Source organism: Macaca fascicularis, chromosome 5, assembly GCF_037993035.2.
Source record: "Macaca fascicularis isolate 582-1 chromosome 5, T2T-MFA8v1.1".
Taxonomy (NCBI): Eukaryota; Metazoa; Chordata; class Mammalia; order Primates; family Cercopithecidae; genus Macaca; species Macaca fascicularis.
The window spans coordinates 120,470,420-120,491,989 of NC_088379.1; the positions used below are offsets into that span (position 1 = coordinate 120,470,420).

The 21,570-nt window shown below is 34.7% G+C and overlaps 1 protein-coding gene across 3 annotated transcripts in view; it reads right to left on the minus strand.

Annotated features, from left to right (window-relative positions):
* The window catches only part of NDST4 (N-deacetylase and N-sulfotransferase 4), a 291,849-nt gene that overhangs the window by 93,283 nt on the left and 176,996 nt on the right, over nucleotides 1-21,570 (minus strand). For all 3 annotated transcript variants that reach the window (XM_074040976.1, XM_005555785.5, XM_045392807.3), the window contains 2 exons: nucleotides 16,951-17,136; nucleotides 14,845-14,973 (listed from right to left, as the gene is read on the minus strand). In XM_074040976.1, the coding sequence (XP_073897077.1) occupies nucleotides 14,845-14,973; nucleotides 16,951-17,136 (315 nt within the window). The remainder of the gene's footprint in view (nucleotides 1-14,844; nucleotides 14,974-16,950; nucleotides 17,137-21,570) is intronic.

The following is a 21,570-nucleotide window of genomic DNA, read 5'->3' on the forward strand; positions in this document are numbered from 1 at the left end:
TTAATTTCTTTTTTATTTTTCTCAATAGCTCATAATTCCCAAATGCTGTGTATGTGAGCATAACATCTCAGCCCATGTAGGAAGCTCTGTCTGTATAGATTTGATTGCTTGAGCAAGTTAAGTAAATTGCAGAATGGACTTCTAAAAAGAAATTGCAGGAGGATGGCAATTTTCAAGTCACATCTTTTATTCACATTTGATTTGAATGTGTACCTGTGTGTGAAAGAGAGTTTAAGTGGATATAATAACAGCTTCAAAAAGGAGCAAGATTCTGTTACTTACACTTTATACTTTGAATGGCATTGTTGAATATCTTAAATTGCATTACAAGTGACAACTATAAATCAAGGAAACACTTCATGCTTGGAATCTTATCTTTTACATTGTTTAAGCTGGTAATTTCCATACAGTGCTAGAGGAGGCTAGCAGTCATCATGAACTTTCCATTTACAAGAACATGACCTTTTCTTTACTTCTAAATATCTAGGCTGTTTCTCTAGTTTTAGTTAATGTTCTCACAGAGAGGTAATTGAACACTGACTGTTCTGTTAGGTGTGAAGTTCAATGGAGACAGATCCATAGGATCAATAACTGCAGACATGAAGAGTATCCTTTCCGCTAGTGATGGGTGATGAAACCCAGTCTAAAGTTTTCTATTTGATTTCTGGGGTTGAATTTCTTATTTATATTAAATTCATCTCAGCCCTCTAAATTATTTGTAAAAATTAACAACTAGTAAGGGCTTTAAGTTTTCATATCATTAATATATGTTTACCAAACACAGAGGTTGCCATAATTCTATGTATTCCTCATCCGAGCTAAACTTCTGCAACAGTCTGTAATGACAATAAACAAAGAACTTAGTGTTTCCAAAAATGTATCGATTAATACAAAAATTAAAAGACCTTAAAACCAGCAACACTAGCAACTGAAACAAAAACCTTTGCCAAAAACATCTGAGGTATTTTAGTAGAGAACAAAATCAAAGGAAAAAAAAATTGTTTTGACCAACCAAGCAAGCATTGCGTTCAATGACTCCATTTGTTTCACTGGAATAAAAAATAATGATGTAAATGTTATCACTTAAAAATAGCTCAGAAGGCATAATAAACCGATAGCACAAGAATAGTTTCAGAAGCAAACCATGTAATGAACTAAAAGTCTTTGTAATAGAGGATGTCTTTATCACATGATTTATGTGTTCAAGCAGCGAGAAACAATCAAGCAAAATTCAAGCTGTAAATAAACCCAGCGCTCATGGGCTTCTAATACGCCTCAAATATCATTTGATGATAAAAATGACATTTCAAATAACAATTGCAACCAAATTATTTATATTTTCTCTAAAACATAAAATCGCTTGCTTTTTATCACATCATGTACTGTTTGTGTAAAACAGAAAGAGAAACAACATTTATTTCTCTCATTTTACAGACATATTCTGAAGCCCAAGGAAATTAGATGACGTATTCTTTGCTACTTAGTAAACTAGAAAAAAATAAAATAAAACAAGGTTTTCTGAGTTTGGGTTATCAGATGATGCACTAACATTCCTGCTGCATGTTTGATTTCATGAAAGAAGCAAGAATAAACTTCCCATTTTCTTTTTCCCCCTTCATTTCCCTTTTTCTCCGCTCCCCTCGACTCACTCTCCTGCTGTCCCTTTTTTTCATTTTCTTCCTTTTCTCTCCTCCTCTTCTCCTGACTCCTCTCCCCTGTTCTCTCATTTCCCTTTTTTTTCTGACACAACAAAAACAACTCATGCAAAAGCATTGGTAGTTAGTCAGACACAGGCAGGGCAGGAGATCCCACCGCCCCACACCGCCTTCCAGTCACCAGAAATGTTTGGCCACCATCGGGTGATGGTCAGGCGGTTGTTAACTGTCTCTCTAAAATAATAATCGGTCACAGCAGTGCCAGGGAAAAGTAGTCTCCTGACATATCAAAACACTTGAAACTGGTGATCAGCAACTTCCTGATAAGATCTCAGTAGTGGAGCGAGCAGGCTCAGGCATGCACATTAAGAGGCAAAATGGCAGGGTTTAACTGGTATATGATCTTCCTCTAGAAACTCTTGACTGGTAAGAGAACACCTCAAGTGAGCATGCAGACAGCTTTAGTAAACATACCATGCATGCTCAGCTTCCAAATGTCGGCCGGCCACTGTGTATGTGGACAGCCTCTCCCAGTGGAAAAATCAGGGGAGAAGTAACACAACCCCAGAAGCATGTCAATGTACAAGACCCCACGTCAAAGGTCAAACCACGCACTGATCTCTTACATTGCCTGCTTGGCCCTCATCCAAGTGTAATTTACTTCCTTTACTTCCTGCTCTAAAGCTTTTTTAATAAACTTTCACTCCTGCTCTGAAGCTTGCCTCAGTTACCCTTACGCCCTTTGGTTGAATTCTTTCTTATGAGGAGACAACAATTGAGGTTTCTGGAGACCTGTATAGATTTACCACTGCAAACACACTTCAGTGCCATGTGACTCAGATCCATTCCGTAGTGGTAACAAAAGGGCATGTGGTAGACATATGCAGTTATGGCATAATTTTTGTTTGTTAATTTATTCAACCTATTGAGCCCATACTCTATGCCTAGGGATACATATAGTAGAGGTGAAGAAGATAGTCACTAAACAGGTACCACCATGAGCTGTATTATGCATATGACTCTATCTATGTAAACAGCCATGAAATCTGACCCAAACCCATGAGCAGGCTCAGGGGATGAGAAAGAGAAAGCAGAGATGAAATTCGATAGATAAATAGTGAGGTTAAAGTGAGAGTAGTAGATATATTAATAGAAAAGTACTGTAGGCATAAGAAGCTATACATACAAGGCCTTCTGATACAGAATAAGCCCTGACATGTCAAATGGAACTCCAGATCACCATTATTTAGCATTTACATAAATACTTCATATCATATCTGCATATAAGCCACTTAGGGAAAAGCTAAGCCAGAAGTATTTGCTTTCCTCAAATATAAAAATAGGAAAATGTCAACATGTTTTAGAAAACAGTTTGTATTTTTATTTTCACCCTATCTAACTCTGAGGAATAACCAGAGGGACATAAAATAGGAACAAAGAAAGTGAAATAAGTTAAAGTGATCCAAAAAGAGTCTTTCTCATTCACTGTACTTAAAAAAATAAATATTAAGGAAAAGAAACAAGACATATTGCAATATTTAGGTGTATAAAATTTGTAAAATAGATAATAAAATCCAGAATTTTGAACTCTTCAGTAGAGTGAAACCTCACAAACAAACCAAAAAGAATAAACCAAAAAAGTACACATTTCCGAATTTAATTTTGTAGACTAACCAACTTTTTCTACTTTCTCACCAACTCATTAGTCATATAAACACTGATACAAGGAGTGTTTTCTTTTCTTTTTTTCTTATTATGAATTCACTGATAATGCTTGCAAACTGTCCCCAAATGTGAAGAGCATTATGTACCTAGTATTTACATATTGCATGCCCCAAAATAGAGAGAAAAAACGTTTTATTTACCGACTAACATCCATATAAACAGGAGGCTGTGATTTTCCTGATGAAAGTTTATTTATGCTAAAGAGCTATTTTACTATCTTTCATTCCAAACTTTGGGAAAACTAAAGTAGCCAGTTATACTAGATGGAAAAGACTGCCCTAATAAAATATTGCAGCTTTCATTTATTTTTCTGTGGAAACAAAATTGGAAAAAAAAATGCAATCTTATGGATTTTTTCATGTTCTGGAAATATACAGCAATGCAAATTGTATTCCATCAGAACCTGTAGCAAATATTGTATTAGAAAGAGATATATCTACACAGTAAAATAAATCTCTTATTTCATGAGAAGACAGAGTTCAAGTTTAGGAGACAAAAATATTTTGGTCATTTTTTAGGGCACACTTTACATTCTGAACTACTCATTTTTAAATAAATTCTATTGTGGAAAATTGAAACAAAACTACTACTACAAATCTAGGGAAAAAACACAAAATTTACCCACATTCTCTACATCTTTATGCTAACTCTGATCCTGATTTTCATTGTGAACGAAAGAATAATATCATATGTTGTGAGGCCATGGATCTTAGCTGACTCTAGATTTTACAAAATCCCTGCTGTGAGTGTGAACCCCTTACAGAAGTGGTGATTCATGTCCTTTTGTAAAGGTTAGTCCTGCAAATCTTTAAGCATAGAAAAAAAAAAAATTAAAAAAAAAGAAGATAAAGGAAAAAAGGAAGTGACTGTAGGTCTTTCAGTGAGTGGAAATAGAATTTTCCACAATCTATATACTCCACAGGGGTCCATTCCTCTCACAGTTGGTGGCTGTTCTCCCCAGCTCTAAGCCCCAGAGCTCCCAATAACATTGATTGCTTCAAAGTCCCTGTCTTGAGAAGTAGATTTCACTATAGTAGGAAAGTTAGAAGTTAATTTCTATAAAAATAAATACCCCTGAGTTCGGGAGAGGGGCTAGGGGGTGAAGAGAGGTTGATTAATGGGTACAAACATACAGTTTGATAGAAGTAAGATCTAGTGCTTGATAAATTAGTAGGGTGGCTATAGTTTACATTACTTGTTATGTATTTCAAAGTAGCTCAAAAAGAATAATTCCAATGTTGCTAGCATAAAGAAAAGACAAGTATTTATGGTAATGGATATCCCAATTACATTGATTTAATCTTTCCAAATTATACAGAATGCATTAAATTATCATATGCACCACCAAAATATGTACATCTATTATGTATCAATAAAAAAGATAAAGAAAAATATAAATCCTCCTGGAACACATGTAGAAAATCTCCTAGGTCTCCAAGTTAGAAATATTAATATACTATTTTATGAAGATGTATATTTTGATGGAATATATAATTGCTTTGCTCTCCGTGGAATATTATCTCATTGTCATAATTTTCTTTGAACCACAGAGTTTATAGGAAATCAAAGCCAAAATCATCAAAGAATACTTGGATACCTTGATATCAGTAATCAGTTCTTTATAATCTGCTACAGACTTGGGATATTGCTTGCATTTTATTTTGTTGCTCTGCACATAAAATAGTTTATTGTAAATTACATTGCATATCCAGCTCTATATTATTTCAGCATTAAACAGAACTCCTCAAAGTTGGTTTCAGGTTATTTTATGTTGATGTTATCCTGTGCCTCACAGCTGCCTTTTCTCTAACCTGTCTGAAGAGCCGGCACTAATCCATAATGTACTGCACCTGCTATTAGATTCCATGAACTCAGAGATTGATATACACGGAGAAGGAAAGCTCATTAACCAGACTAGGTGTATGAAAGTTCAGCAGACAGCACACGGAGAAGTTTATCATTGCAGTTCCATTATACTCTACTGTCAATTTCAAGTACACCACTCTTTCAGGCACATATTTTTTGTTCACCTGAATTTGCAAGTGGCCAACAGAATAGGTGAGGTTTAGTGAGTCTAGGCACTGCTCTGAACTTTGAAAAGTGTAATAACTTTTCTGGCTCCTGAACTGTTATTTTAGAGCATTCTAGAATCTGAGCCTCTTGAAACTTATTTGTCAAGAAAACAGAAAATTCTATTTTTATGTTGCTCTTTGTGTAGCATGAAATTAAAATGAGTAGAAAAAATTAAATCCTGTAGGACATATTAATTGCAAGCTTTTATATTTATTGTGGAAACCATCTGATAAGACTCCCGACTGTTTTGACTATTTTCAGTTGCTGCATATTTTATAGGGTAGTGTCTCAACTTGAATGATGGTGGACTACCTGGTGTAAGCTGTTTCACCTCATACATGATTAAATTATATTTCTTCCTGTCTGAACAAAGATTATTTGAAAATACAGGAAGGATTCGGCACCAGGGAAATACATGTTAGTATTTGACAAGTGTGGAACAGTGCAGAAAAATATCAGTATGTGATGAAGACATGCTAAGAATCTAAGAAAAATAAGAGTTATATGAATGTTAAATAGACAGAAGTCAAAGATGCTTTTGAAATCCCATTCAAATGGCCCTCAGATCATTTAATTTTCAATTGTTAGGCTCATTTGGGCAAAGCAACTTGGTATCCAGGGAAATCAAGAAACCCCATTCCTTGTAGTTGGCTGAATCAAAAAATACAATACATAATAGTAACAGGAGTTCATATGTGAATCAAGATGTAAAACTTTATTCCAACTCATATTTTCTGTTTTATGGTAGATTACAAAATAATGACATGTTTTGAAATTTGTCAAACTATGAAAACAAGATATATCTCTGAATGCCAGTAAGAGTCAGAATTAAAAAAAAAAAAACTGTTGAAAATGCAGAAAGAAAAAAATATCAGAGACTTTCGAACACAGAATAGATACAGTTGTATTGTAGAAGGGGCCAACACAAAATAATGTGAATCCTCAAACTGGAAGCTGAAGAAGGAAAGAAACAATACTGATTTTGTTGTGGCATTTGCCTTTTGGACTGCAGAGCAAAGTTGCAGATGTTATAAACCAGAAAAACAAAATGTGAAACTTTTCAAGGTTATTTAATCCAGTCTCCTTCCTTTAGGCAGATGAATTCCCAAGGCGATAAGAAAGAACTATAGAGTTGTTGATTCTATTTTAAAGTACTCTAGAGGGGGAAATTCCAGGACATTCCTTCATATATTTTTTCCAGCTTTTATTAACCTCATAGGATCTTACATACATATGAATTCAGTAACTACTAATCAAAATTCAAAATGGTCCTGCAAAATCTGGAAATTATATTTCAGTATACAAGTAATGGGAAGGTCTTTTTTTCTCTACTTCCCTCAATATATCTACCATTAGATATCTTCCAATTTTATCTCATCCTTTAATTATTAAATATGTTGACAAACTACCATTTCCCCATTTCCTCCGATCTTATAATTATAGATTAGATCCAGATTTATAATGCTTGTACTATTTAAAATTAACTTGATTTGTGTGTGTGTGTGTTTTACAGTGAGAGAGATGTAGCCACGATTTAATTGTATAAGAACATAGAAATCACATATTCTTAGTATAAGATGAGATATTAGAAGCTCAGTAATAGATTTCACATTTCTACAAAATTTCTGTTTGGACAGCTTCAACAACAAGGAACTTAATATGTCATGATTGCAGCCCACACAACTTTCTGACAGATTTAATTTATCCTTATATAATATTTATCCTTATATAATGGTGAGATTATATTATTATTTTATTTTAAAATGATTAGAGGCTTTTCATTATTTCCTTTTAAATTTCACCTTGTTAGATTTGATTTTTTTATTCTAATATGCTAACCAAAACTAGATATTAATATCATAATCTGTCTGGTGTATTTACTTTCACTGTCAGCTTTGTGTCAAGCTAGTATGTCCTTATTCATCCACTGATAAACATACAAAAACAACAATACTAAGTACAGAAAACTATTAATCATTTTCAAATCCACAGACAAAATTACCATCCAAGAGAGACGTCATACATTGTGCCTATAGCATTTCTATAAGATTAAAGTATAGATGATTAATTGAAAGGGAAATCTAGTATAGATTGACTTTTATGTTTTAGAATTTATCCTAACATTATTGATCACCTCTTCTACTTATAAGTTCCTACAAACATCACTTTTACACACTTAGAGTCAGCTGGGAAAGTAGGTAGAGAAAATGGTAGTCTCTGGGTGATTTCACGTATGTTGAATACTTCCCACTAAAAACACATTTCCCCTGGGACTTTGATACCTAGAATAATGTATTCATGGATCTCCCCTTTAAAAGTCAGCTCTGTTAAATAGAAATATTCTTCATAGTCAGCATATTATTTCATATCAATAATTTTAATTTTCAAATTAATTAACTTATAGTTCTTTCTTCAGCATTGGGTGAAAGATATGAAAATATTCTTTACTCTGACAAAGAATTAAGTGATGATTAGAAGAAAAGATTGGAACAGAGAAGCCTGGCTTATTGTTTTCTTTTTCTGGTTACTTCTTTCCTCATACCATTCCTGGCTTCCTCCTTGCCAGCCTTGTTGGAACCTTAAACTCAAAATAGTAACTCATGATCAAGAAGCCGCAATATTTACTTTCTCAACATTAGTGAGGTAAGTATTAATCATAGCCCATCACCTCTCTGTTTATGAGAAGACACTTACACGGAGAAAAACCAAGTGTGCATTGTCTTTTCTTTCATTCACTTCTTCCTTCTTTGTGTTCCCGATTTTCTTTCACTCACTCCATGTCTGCCTCCCACATTAAGTTCCCCATCTGGTGTGATGGTTAATCTTATGTGTCAACCTGACCACCAGACCATGAAATGGCCAGATATTTGGTCAGACCTTATTTTGGTGTGTCCATGAGGGTGTTTCTGGATGAGAATAACATTTTAATTAGTCCAGTGCACAACCCTTGTATTGGGTAAAGCAGATAGTCCTCTGTAATGTGGGTAGACTTCATTCAAGCTGTTGAAGACACGAATAAAACAAAAAAGCTAAGTAAAAGGAATTTCCTTCTGCTTGACTGCCTTCACTTTGGGACACTGTTTTTTCTTCTCTGCCTTTGGACTCTAACTGCAATCTTGGCTTTCACTGGTCTTGAGACTGCTGGCATTTGGACGGGAACTGTCCCATCAGTTTTCCTGGGTCTCCCCAGCTTCTCGACTGTATATGAGATCTTGGGTCTTGACAGCCCTCATAATTGCATGAGCCACTTCTTTATAATCTCTCTCTCTCTGTATCTATCTATCTATCTATCTATCTATCTATCTATCTATCTATATCCTATTGGGTCTGTTTCTCTGGAGAACCCCAACTAAGGCATCTGATAACTTCTCCCTATGAAGGCTGGGAAGTAAGCTCCATTTGGCCTGGGCTCTACCAGATGCTACCTGTAGTCTGTTTCCCTTGAGATCTGAGCAGTATCTACTCAGACTGCTTGAGGCGACACATAGTCCTTGTTTTGAGCAACATTGTTCCTTAAACAGCATCTTTATGAACTACTGTTTGCTTGATCTATACTTCATCCCATATTAGGATGTGCTATCTTATCCATACTACTGACCCTTTTGACCCTCTTGACCGTCTATTCCTGCTGTGTCTATCCTGGTCTCTATCATTTACCTATGTATCATATTTTGAGCTCACCATCAATTTACAATGACAAAGCAAGTATAGTTTGTGACTGGATAGAAGAAGCCTCCTGAAACTCCCCATCTTTGATTATCCTATTCTGCCTAAAATTAAAATAAATCTGTGTAGCAATGATAAGCTTTTAAAAGTGAAGTTTATAAAACTTAGTATAGTTTGGTTAGTTCACAAGTGGTAAACATGGAAATACTAGAAGCCAAATAGTCTTTTATGTTATTTAAAATCTTGAGATTTATTTTAAGAACAAATCTCCAAATTAGGCTCTATGAGGGACACTGGGTTCAAAATATTTAAAAACAGATGCATAATCTATGTCTTTATTGACAAATAGTCAGACAAATATTCAAGTAATAAACACCAGTAACAATCACACCTGGACAGGAGGTCCAGGGGAGACAATGGCCAGTGTTCTGAAAATTACTGACTTACCCTAAGGACACGACTAGGGAAGACATGTGTCAGGAATGTAGCCCCAGAATGAAAAGGGTATGATGAAGTGACCCTTACCTCTGCTGAGATTACATTCTCGCTAAGGAAAGGAATGAAGAGAGAGGTTTCCACTTGCTTTAATTAATGTTTACATCTCAATTGTTAAAAATTATTTTAGAATATCCCCGATTTTTTAAAAATATATATACAAAAGATGTCCATTTTGAAATATGCACAAAAATTGAAATATCTCAGATATAGGTTTGGTAGGAATACTTTTGAGGTACATTGAGGATTAATTCAACTAGCTTGCTATTCAGAAGTACAAGCAAGTTCTGAGAAATGAAGTTTCTTGCTAAAGAGCATAGAGCATCCACGCTCCTGTTCCAAGTGTGGTGCCATTATACCCAACAGACCTTTTGTTTTGTTTTGTTTTTAATAGTCATGCAGTTGTAGGGGAAGACAGTTTAATTACTCATAACCTGACAAAGCATATTTGCCCTCATTTTCCTATCTTCCCATCAAATTTAGAGGTTTCTATTTTCATACAATGTGAGTTTTTATTTTTTTAGGAATTTAAAATAGTGTATATGAATTATCTAATGTAATTTATTTTAAACACACCTAGAGCTTTACCATAGCCAACTTAGCTATAGCTTTGTTCAAAGTATATATTTTTATTCAAGTACAAGACTTTCTTCCATGAAGCAAAGTCGGCATAGCATAAGGTTCACTATTTCGTATTTTCTGTATACACTGGGACATGAATGAGGACATGCTTTCCTAAGACCTCAAAAATGGAATCATTACAGGAGAAGAAATTAGAAAGCTGAAATAATCACAACATTATATAATGTTGGGATTCCCACACTGCTATACCATCGTACCTCTATTTATAACAGGAAATAAAATTACAACTATAAAAGATGAAAAGACACACACACAAAAGGGTCAAGCTCTCTATTTTAGATTAAGAAAAATTAGCAAAGATTTAAAAAATGAGCTTCAGGTCATCCAAGTATACAAAGATAATACAAAGCTGTCTAGTTTTAATTCAGCTTTATATTGTGGCCACTTTTAGAAACTGAAATAAGTGTGCCTACTGAGATCTTCAGCCACAAGCAAACTCAACTTATGGGCCTCCTAGGCTCCTCTGATAAAATTACGATTTTTAATTTTTGGCTAGAGATTCACATATCAATATTTCATTACTATAATTAAAAAATAGAAGCCAAATGAGATATTATATAATATTTAATTATTATATTAAACATATGCTTCTTTTTTAAATATTATTATACTTTAAGTATAACGTGCAGGTGCATGTGCATAACGTGCAGGTTTGTTACATATGTATACTTGTGCCATGTTGGCATGCTGCACCCATCAACTCATCAGCACCCATCAACTCGTCATTTACATCAGGTATATGTGGTTTTCCTGACTATCATAAGAGAAACAAATTATTTAGAGATGCAGTCTAATTTCTTTGTAGCAGTGCTAGTATTTACCAACTGGTTTTGTGAAGAAGTTGTGAAATAGCTCTAAGAGGAAAAGAGCACTAAATGCCTACATTAAGAAAAAAGAAAGATATCAGATAAGAAGCTTAATTTCGTATCTCAAGGAACTAGTCAAAGAAGAACAAAATAAGTCCAAAGTCAGCAGAAAGAAGAAAAAAATAAGTATTGCAGCAAAAATAAATAAAATAGAGATTAGAAGAATATAAAAGATCAATGAAACTAAGAGTTGGAATTTGAAAAAGATAAATAAAATTAGCATGCATTTAGCTAGACTAAGGGAAAAAGAGAGAAGACTCAAATAAAATGAGAAATAGGAGATATTACAACTAATACCACAGAAATGCAAAGGACAATAACAGACTACTATGAACAATGATATATCTAACAGGTTAACCTAGAAGAAATAGATAAATTCCCAAAAAGATACAACATACCAAGATTGAACCATGAAGAAACAGGAAATCTGAACAGACCAATAACGAGTAAGGAGAATGAATTGTTATTAAAGGTCTCTTAGCAAGGAAAAGCTCAAGACTTAACAGTGTCATTGATGTATTTTACCAAAAATAAAAAAAAAGAAAAATTAGAGAATTAACACCAAATCCTTCCCAAACTCTTGCAAAAAATTTAAGAGGAGAGTACACTCCCAAACTCATTTTATGAAGCTAGCATTACCCTGATATCAAAGCCAGTTAAGGGCTCTATAGGAAAAGAAAATTATAGGGTAATATTTCTGACAAACACAGAGACAAAAATTCTCAATGAAATTCTAACAAGCCAAATTCAATAATAAATCAAAATGTTAATATACCATAATCAAGTGGGATTTATCCCTAGGATGTAAAAATGTTTCAGCATATGCAAATCTGTAAGTGCGATAAGCCATATTAATAAGATGAATGAATGACAAAAATCATATGATCATCTCAATGGAAGCAGTAAAAGCATGTAACAAAATTCAACATCCGTTCATCATAAAAAGCTCAACAAATTAGGTATAAAAATGCATCACAACACAATTAGTGCCATATATTACAAACTCACAGCTAATGTCATCTTTACTTGTACAAAGTTGAAAGCTTTTCTACTAAGATCAGGAGCAAGAGAAGGATGTTCACCCCAACTGCTTCTATTCAATATAATAATAAAAGTTCTAGCCAGAAAAACTGGGCAAGGGAAAGAAAAAAAAATACACCCAAATTGGAAAAGAAAAAAGTTAAATTGTTTCTGTTTGCAGATGACATGATCTTTTATGTAGAAAACTCTAAATATTCCTTGAAAAAACTGTTAAACTAATAAATTCAGTAAAGTTGCAGTACACAAAATCAACGTACAAAAATCAGTAGTTTTTGTACACTGACAAGCTATCTGAAAAAGAGACAAGAAAGGATCCCATTTACAATAGCATCAAAAAAATACTTAGGATTGGAAGAATTAGTACTGCTAAAATATCCATATTACTCACAATGATCTACCAATTCAATGAAATTTTTGTCAAAATATTGATGACTTTTTCACAGAAATATAAAAAACAATTCTAAAATTTCTATGGAACCACAAAAGACCCAGAATAGTCAAAGCAATCTTGAGAAACAAGAAGAAAGCTGAAGACATCATATTATCTAACATCAAACCATACTACACAGCTATGGCAATAAAAACAGCAAGGTACTGACATAAAGAGTGACTTAAAGACCACTGAAACAAAGCAAACAGTCCAGAAATAAATCTATGCACTTACAGTCAATTGATTTTTGTCAAAGGTTGCAAGAACACAGAATGAGGAAATAACAGTCTCTTCAATAAACAGATGTTGGGAAAATTGAATATCCACATAGAGAAGAACAAAATTAGCCCTTTATCTCACACCATATTTAAAAATCAACTCAAAATGGACTAAAGGCTTAAATCAAAGACCTGAAACTGGAAAACTATTAGAAGGAAGTATAGGGGAAAAAGTTTTTGACATTGGACTGGGCATTGATTTTTTCTTTTTCTTCTTCTTCTTCTTTTTTTTTTTTTTTTTTTTTTTTTTTTTTTTTTTTTTTTTATAAATCCCAAAGCCCAGACAACAGAAGCAAAATAAACAAATGGGATTGCATTAAGCTAAAAAGCTTTTGCACAGCAACGAACATAAATAATAGACTGAAAAGACAACCTATGGAGTGAGAGAAAATATTTAAAACCATATATCTGCAAATGCTTAATATCCAAAACACATATCAGGAACTCAAACAACTCAATAGTAAGAAAAGGAATAACCTCCCTTAAAAATGGGCAAAATATTTGAAAAGATATTTCTCAAAGGAAGAAATACAAATGACCAACAGGTATATGAAAAAAATCCTAACATCATTCATCATCAGGGAAATACAAATTAAAACCATAATGAAATATCACCTCACACCTGTTAAAATGAATATTATCAAAAAGATTGAAGATAACAAAGTTGGTGAAGATGTGGAGAAAGGGGAACATTTGACCACCGTTGGTAGAAATATAAATTACTTCATCTATTGTGGAAAATACTATAGAGATTCCTTAAAAACTACCATATGATCCAACAATCCCTTTACTGGGAATATAGCCAAAGGAAATGAAATTAGTGTGTTGAAGACACATCTCATGTTCATTGCAGCATTATTCACAATAGCCTAAATATGGAATCAATCTATGTATCAATTGACAGATGAATTAATAAATAAAATGTGGTGCATGTATGTATCTATCTATATATAAAATAAAAAATCATTCATCCTTAAAAAAGAAGCAAATCTTGTCATTTGTGACAACATAAATGAACCAGGAGGACATAGCTAAGTGAATAAGTCAGGCACGGGAAGACAAATACTTCATGATCTCACTTATATGTAAGATCTAAAAAAGTTTAACTCTTGGGAGGCCGAGGAGGGCGGATCATGAGGCAGGAGATTGAGACCATCCTGGCTAACACGGTAAAACCCCGTCTCCACTAAAAATACAAAAAAATTAGCCAGGCGTGATGGCGGGCGCCTGTAGTCCCAGCTACTCGGGAGGCTGAGGCAGGAGAATGGCGTGAGGCGGAGCTAGCAGTGAGCCGAGATCTCGCCACTGCACTTCAGCCTGGGCTACAGAGCGAGACTCCCTCTCAAAAAAAAAAAAGAAAAAGAAAAAAAGTTGAACTCATAGATCCGGAAAGTAGGATGCCAGTGGCTCGGGGAAAGTTCGTGGAAGGGAGTAAAGTTCCAGTTAGATGGGATGAATAAGTTAATAGTTAATAATAACATATTTTATACTTAAAAATTGCTAAGAGAATAAATATTTTAAATGTTCTTGTTACAAAAATAATAAGAATGAGAGATGATAGTATGCTAATTAGGTTGATTTAATTATTTCACAATGTCCACATATAGCAAAGCATCATGTTGTACTGTAAAAATAAACAATTTTTATTTGTCAGTTGTACCTTCATAAAGTTGAAAGACCTCACTTGAAAAAAATAACAGTGGAAAACATTGCTACTCTTTTACTGCTAGAAATAAATTTTCACTACCCACATTACAAAGTAAAAACCCTGACTTTATAATCAAATCTACTGAAAATTCAGTCCCCAAAGTCAAATGTCATCAATAAAAGTATTTTAATGTAGATTTAAATGCATGACCAGTAAGATGTGCTGTAAATAAAGAAAATAAATATTATTTAGTTTAAAAGACAGGAAAATAAAACACATTTGAAAAGGCTAATCTTATTGTAAGATGCATGCATAGAATACATACTGGGTTTAGAAGGATTGTGAGAAAAAGTTCACCTCCTCTGATACTTTTATCCAGTTCTTGGGGTCCTCCTGGATATTCTTTGTAGAAAATAGTGTGAGTGAACAACCCACAAGTCTGTCGAGGGAGGACCTGAGTAAAAGAGGGGAAAAACAGCACCCGGACATGATTTAATTAAGAACTTCACCACTATCTCATAACTTTAGAATCTGCAAATTGTAATTTCCTATTGGATTTTCTTGGTTGCTAAAGTCAAAATCTTATTATAATCACAAGTTGATGTTGGTGTAATTCTGTAAATATTAAGGAAGTTTCCATATCAAAGGCATAAAAAATAAAGGTAAAATAATTTTCAGCTGGTTTTATAAATCTAACCCACCACCTGTGTTATGTTAAATGATTACGGAAAACGCAAAGCCTTCTTAGGGTTAATTTCATCCAAAGATGGAAATTCTCCAAGGTTACATCTTTCATGCCATTAGGCCATCACTCTCCTTGCTTCTAAAATCAAGTCCTGCATTGTAAAGGTATTCAAGTACTGGGATTCAAACAATCGGTTTTCATAACCCCTTCCACACTAACTTTGTTTTCACTACACTCTGAATTTAAATTTTATCACATAATAGTCAAATTATTTAGTGATTACTTCTGGTATATTTTGTGGTTGTTTCTTCTGTAAATCTGAATGTTTAATAAAGAAAGCAAATAAGTAATTTTATTCCAAAATCATATTTTGAATAACAAACTACTGGTAATTTAATGGACAAATGCATCTAATTGCCTAGAGTTTTTTTTTTAAATTATTTGCTTAATTATCATAAGGGTTAATCTTACATTTAAAGTAAATAAATGAATATAATATTGGTTAAAAAGAATGCTTTTATTTCATAATATGTTGAATGGTTATTCAAGGCAAGGAATTAATGCCATACAAGATCCAGTGATGTTTTAGACACAGAAGATAAAGGAAGGGTAAAGAGAAACCTGGGTATTTTCATTATGATTTGAAATTATGTGAGTAATTCTGTTTATACCTTCTGGATTTCTATGGCCATCAATGTCACTATTTGCATTACCAATAACTTCTCTTAAATTTGAGGCTTCTTCAGGCCTTCTGGTACCAATTTACAATAAAATAAAGCTTCACGACTAATAAATATTGTGTGTCAGCTCTGGTTAGATATGTGTGTGTGCGGTTGCTTTACTCACAGATAGTGGTTAGATAGAAAAATAAATCATAGATAGATAGATGATGGATTTAACAGCAATACGAATAATGAATTAGGAAGGTGTAAATATTTAAATGAGTGAGAACAGTTTGTAAACCAATGCTCTGATCTTGGCAACTGATTATGAAAACATCATCTAAGTCACTAGAAGTAGGGATACTTGTTTTAAAATAGGCTATTTTATCTCAAAGTGAGTAATATATATTTTTTTACCAATGAATGATTGTAAATTGCCATCTAAAATCCAATTGGTTTTATTGGCGTTTATAGGATTCCTACATCCTATAAACTTTCAATTACTATATCTGAAAAGAAAAACACATACCTCCCTTTTTGGAGTATGCAAGGAAAAGACAAAAACAAAAACAAAAAAGAGCAGTATTCTTAGATACTTTTGAGTGTCTGAAAGCCAAAATAAACTGAGTGGATAAATTTAACTCTCAGATGCTATTTGTTACATTCTGTCTGTTGACAGAATAACAACTTGAGAGGTGTTTTCTTGATCCGTGGAGCCTTACTCTGCCTGTAAAACTCTCAGTAAAACCACTCAACCAAATAGATAATGAGAAATTTCCTAGGAAAAGTACAGAACCCCCAGGCAAAATTTCAACACTGAAACTACAGTGGATAATCTATACATAATTCATTCCTCTTAGTTTCAGCTTGTTTTAGATTTGCCAAAGCCACTCCACAGCTTAGGAGCAAGCCTATAGCCAAAAGATGTGTTAATGCATAACCAGTCACCATTGAGATATGTTGGTCATTTCTGATTATCATGTAAAAGAGGTTTGAGGTTACATCCTTAGAGGAAAGGGCCCTCTGTTTTCATTCCACATGTAGATATTAACATCTTTTAATATACATGGCTCTTTGTGCTCACCATGATGCTATTGTGAATGAAGCCCTTTCTGTACCGGGCAGGTTTCAGATGTGGATATTCTTCAGTGCTGGTGACTTGAATACCCCAGACCTTCTTCCAAGCTGCATACAGCTGAATGTGAACTGGGTAGACCCCTGAGTGATGTGGGGCCACAGCATAGCCCATGTTGATTGGTATTCCATGTTCCTAAAAGAAAGCCAGAGCAACATCATGATGGAACATGGCCAATTAATTCAGTGAAAATCATTTCCACCAACATCCATTTAGAATACATTGAACTCTATGCTAAATTTGAGAATTAAAAATCCAGCAAGGTAGAGGTTTTATCTTCAAGCAGCTCATAATCTTACAGAACTCTGAAGTCATAACAGATATAGTCATTACTTCGGGCATGTGGTGTGTGGGTGAGATTAATTTAAAATTTTGAATATGTAAAGTTTTGGGGGAAGATAAGAAGTGAAATTAGCCCTTCCTCGGATAAATGTGGGGGGTGGGGAAAGGTGTCATTTGAGGAAGCGCCCAAATATGAAGGATGAAAGTGCATAGAATGCATGTGTACATGTGTGTGTGTTGTGTGTGTATGTGTGTGTGGTGTTGAAGAAAATCAGAAAGGTAAGTATGAATAATGAAGTGGTGAGCTTTTACATTTAAACTGAAGGATTTGGGATTAATTTGATTTCAACAAGGTAGATAAGGAAGCCCTCTGAGCCTGGAGGACCAAGATCTGCTCTGAGTGACAACATGGTAAGATAAACTGTAAGGGGGAGAAAATGAATAAGGGCTATGCATTAGGAAACTACTTCTATGGTGCCAATTAGGTGAAGATAGGTAACTAAATCCAATTATTTATGGTCAGATTCAAAGGCAAGAGATTAATACCATACAAGATCCAGTGATATTTTAGACACCCAGGGTAAAGGAAAGGTAAAGGTTAAGATTTTCTCCTTGGTTTTGAACCTAAACAACTCAATCTATTTTTATAAAACCTACACTTTACTATGAGATTCCTGGGTAAACTGTCAACTCTAAAAGAAAACAAGTATAAGTTTAAACAACAATATAAAAAAAAATTGTCAAAGAATGGGATTATATTGCTAGGTGCATAAAATAGATCTGCAGTTTTCTAATTTCTGCTTCTTTATATCCCTCCCTTTAAATGCTTATCTGCTTTAAAAGACTCCTTGTAGGATTGAATGTCATCAATTGAGGTTATAAATGACAATGCACAGTCATATATGAAAGCTGATTGAATCAATAAAACAGAACACAAAAGTGTTGACTTGACAATTACCATTTATATTTTCTATTACATGGTACCCAGCATAGGAAAAGAATTCAGTCTGGTATAATAAGCAAATAGTGAATGGATCACATATCTACAATGCCTTAGTCATACACTACACTCAGCTCAGAAGATGAACCCTAAATTTTTCACAAGTCTCCATCATTCTTCCTTTCATGTAATGACCCTCATTGTATAGCCAAAGTCACCTCTCTTTCTTCAAGACTATGGGTGTTTTCTAACATCTATTACAGTAAATGACTCTGTAGAAGACTGAATTATGAAATCAATGCTGTAAAATGAGCTAGAGTCTTTTGCTAGACACTGGGGAAATTTTCATTTCTTGATCTGTGCAGAAGAAAAATACTTCTTCCTAGCACTTGTGTTTCCAATACAAGGCAAAGCTGGAAAAGTCCAGTAATAAAAGTACTTGGAAACTACCAGAGAGGACAGGCAACAGTTGTTACCCTGATATCATTAGGGGCCATGTACTGGGACAGCCTTAGTTCTCTCAGGTTTGTTCCATGCTCCCCAATGAGTGATCACAAAGTGTTTTGAGGATAAGCAATCCTCCAGCATCCATGACGTTGCAAGCTTGTGGATGCATTGGGTGTGAGACACAGATGTACTTTATGAGAAAAATCTAGAGACAAGCGTGTCCAAACTCCTCTGTCTGGTAAATAGAATTTGTATGAATGTGCCTAGAGAGGTGCTCCTGATTCACAAGAAAAGGGAATCAAACCTGTTATTCTCCTTTTTACTCTCTCAAGTGATTCATACTGAGGTTTTATAAAACTTGTCCCACAATGTGAAAAGTGACAAAATCAACAGTGTACAAATCCTAATAGTCTTTACTAATCACTTCGTTAGTCCTCATTCTCTACAACTGTATAAATTTTACTCTAAATTTGGGGCCTAGAAGGTTAGATAGAGTATGTGAGTGTCCTGGATACAAAACAATGAAAAATAAAATCAGCAAAAAGTTTTGAAATATCAAACAACTATATCCCTCAGGAAAAAAAAAAGAGACATTTCACTTTTGATAGGTAATAAAATGAATTGAAGAACTTTCATAAAAAACAAAAGGTAAAAAGCGATTGATTTGGTGAGTAGGAAGGAGGGGGCAGTAAAAAAATTCTACTATATTTATTGATTTCTAGGGGTCCAGTGTTATACTGTTAAAACGTCATCTTATCACACTGGCAACTGGAGCTCAATTAAAATAGTAAATCACACTACATAATTATGAGTTTATGCTTTTTCAATCTAAATGACAACACAAAGTGAGAAGTAATTCCCTAGCAACACTTTAGCTGTTATTATGGGGCTTACTGACCGAGAAGCTTCTATTCTTTACTGTCCAGGGCTTAAAATCTACTTCGCAGAGACTTGACCAACTAGAAAATCAACCAAGCACCATATCTCCACAAGATCACAAAAATTACAAAATTTGAAAAGCCTTTCAGTGTAAATATAGGAAGCACTAGAGACTTCATAAAAATAGACACATAAATGACAGAAAACAAATAAATTCAAATATGGCTTTAATTATTTATTAGAACAATGTCTCTTATAGGATCTATGGAGTCTATACTACAATAAGACATGATACCACAAATATTTAGAGGGATTTAACTTGATCTAATGTTTCCAGTCCATTAAATCCCAGTTGGTTGTGAAATGAGACATTGCAGTAACTTACTATATAAAAAAGATCACCATTTTTCAAAAATTAGAATAAAATAAAATGTATTTAGCACTGAAGCTGTAATAGCAACTGAAATATAACGTCATTTAATTTTGCCTTGATAACTCCTACTGATTATATCTTCTTTTAATTGCTTAGTACCTGATATTGAAATGGGATAGTCCCCTTGGGTTGGCTCGTGTACTCAGCCCACAGCTCTCAATTCCTCACAGGACGGGGAGCATGCAGGTGAATGAGCAGGTGCAGAGGCCGGCATGAGTGCTTCTGGGCACCAGCAGGATAGCTGCAGTGTGCTCTTTTAGCTTTGCCGTCCATGGATGGCTTAACAGCTCAGTGGAAGGTCAGGTGACAGCCTTTTGCACCCACCCTCTTGGTACCCAAGTTCTTGTCCAGTGTCGAGGAAGAATCAGGTCGCATGAAGGAATTGAAGGGTGGTGAATGTGGGGGATTTTATTCAGTTTGTCCGTGGCCGAACACTTCGCCAGAGTCCTGCTGTCAAGCTGGCCCTCTGAAGTCAAATTGCTACTCTCTGGCATTCAGCTGTTTTTTCTCTTCTCTCTTCTGCTGCTCGGCTCTGCTGCTCAGCGGCTCTCCGGCTCTGCTGCCCCTCTGCAGTAGAGCCTGGGGTTTTTATGGGTACAGGATGGGGTGCGGAGCAGGCCAAAAAGCAACATTCAAGTGGGAAATCAGGAATGCATGTTCTCACTTTGCGCCGCGGTCCCAGGCTTGAGGGTGTGGCCCTTGTTCGGAACCTCCCTCTTCTACCTAGTATTTTCCTGCCTCATGTCTGTATCAATATTTATGAAGTACTTTTACATTTATGTCTAATATGATTCTCGTAATCATTCTGTGAGGAAGACTGGATGCTCCTCTAAAATGTGGAAACAGAGGCTCAGAGAAGGCATATAACTGGCTTATATTCACAAGTGTCAGAGCTATACTTCTACCCAATTTGTCTAGATTCATCGTCTTTGCTTTGGCTTTTTCACTAAGTTGCTTCTACTGTGACCCCTCCCCTCCTCAAAGTATGAATGAAGACACTTGACTTACAAAAGGGAATTGATTTTGATATGCATGTTTCTAAACTGGATCTCCTGTTCACGTTTTTTCCCCCCCTTGGAGAGGTTATAAAACAAAGTCTACATTTCTCAGACTCCTCTGCAGCTATCATTTTTTATGAAAATGAGTTTCAGCCTACTAGAAGTACTCAGGACCAGTGTCAGAAGGCAGTAGGCAGTCAAATCCTCAATTTTGGCAGCACCTGGCTCCTGTTGCTGGCAGCAAGTTCTTGCAAATTAGCAGGTTTTTTCCAGCAGTATTTGGTGCCCATTTTCAGGGCAGTGGCAGAGACTTATTGTTTTTAACAGAGCTCCTGTGGTAGTCTCAGAAATGGCAGCTCCCCCAGGGAACCAGTTCTATATGGTTCTGAGAGTCCCTGCAGAGTACAGAATAGAATCTGCTTCACGAGTCCTTCCGAAGATTTTGGAAGCACTGAAATCATTAAATAAAGTCTTCTTGTTTAAAATAACTTAAAGTGGCTCATGTCACTTTAAACGCTTGGCAACCTGACTGCTAGAGCTGATCTTTGTCCATTTCTAATAAGTATAAAAAGATTTAAGAGCTTCTTGTG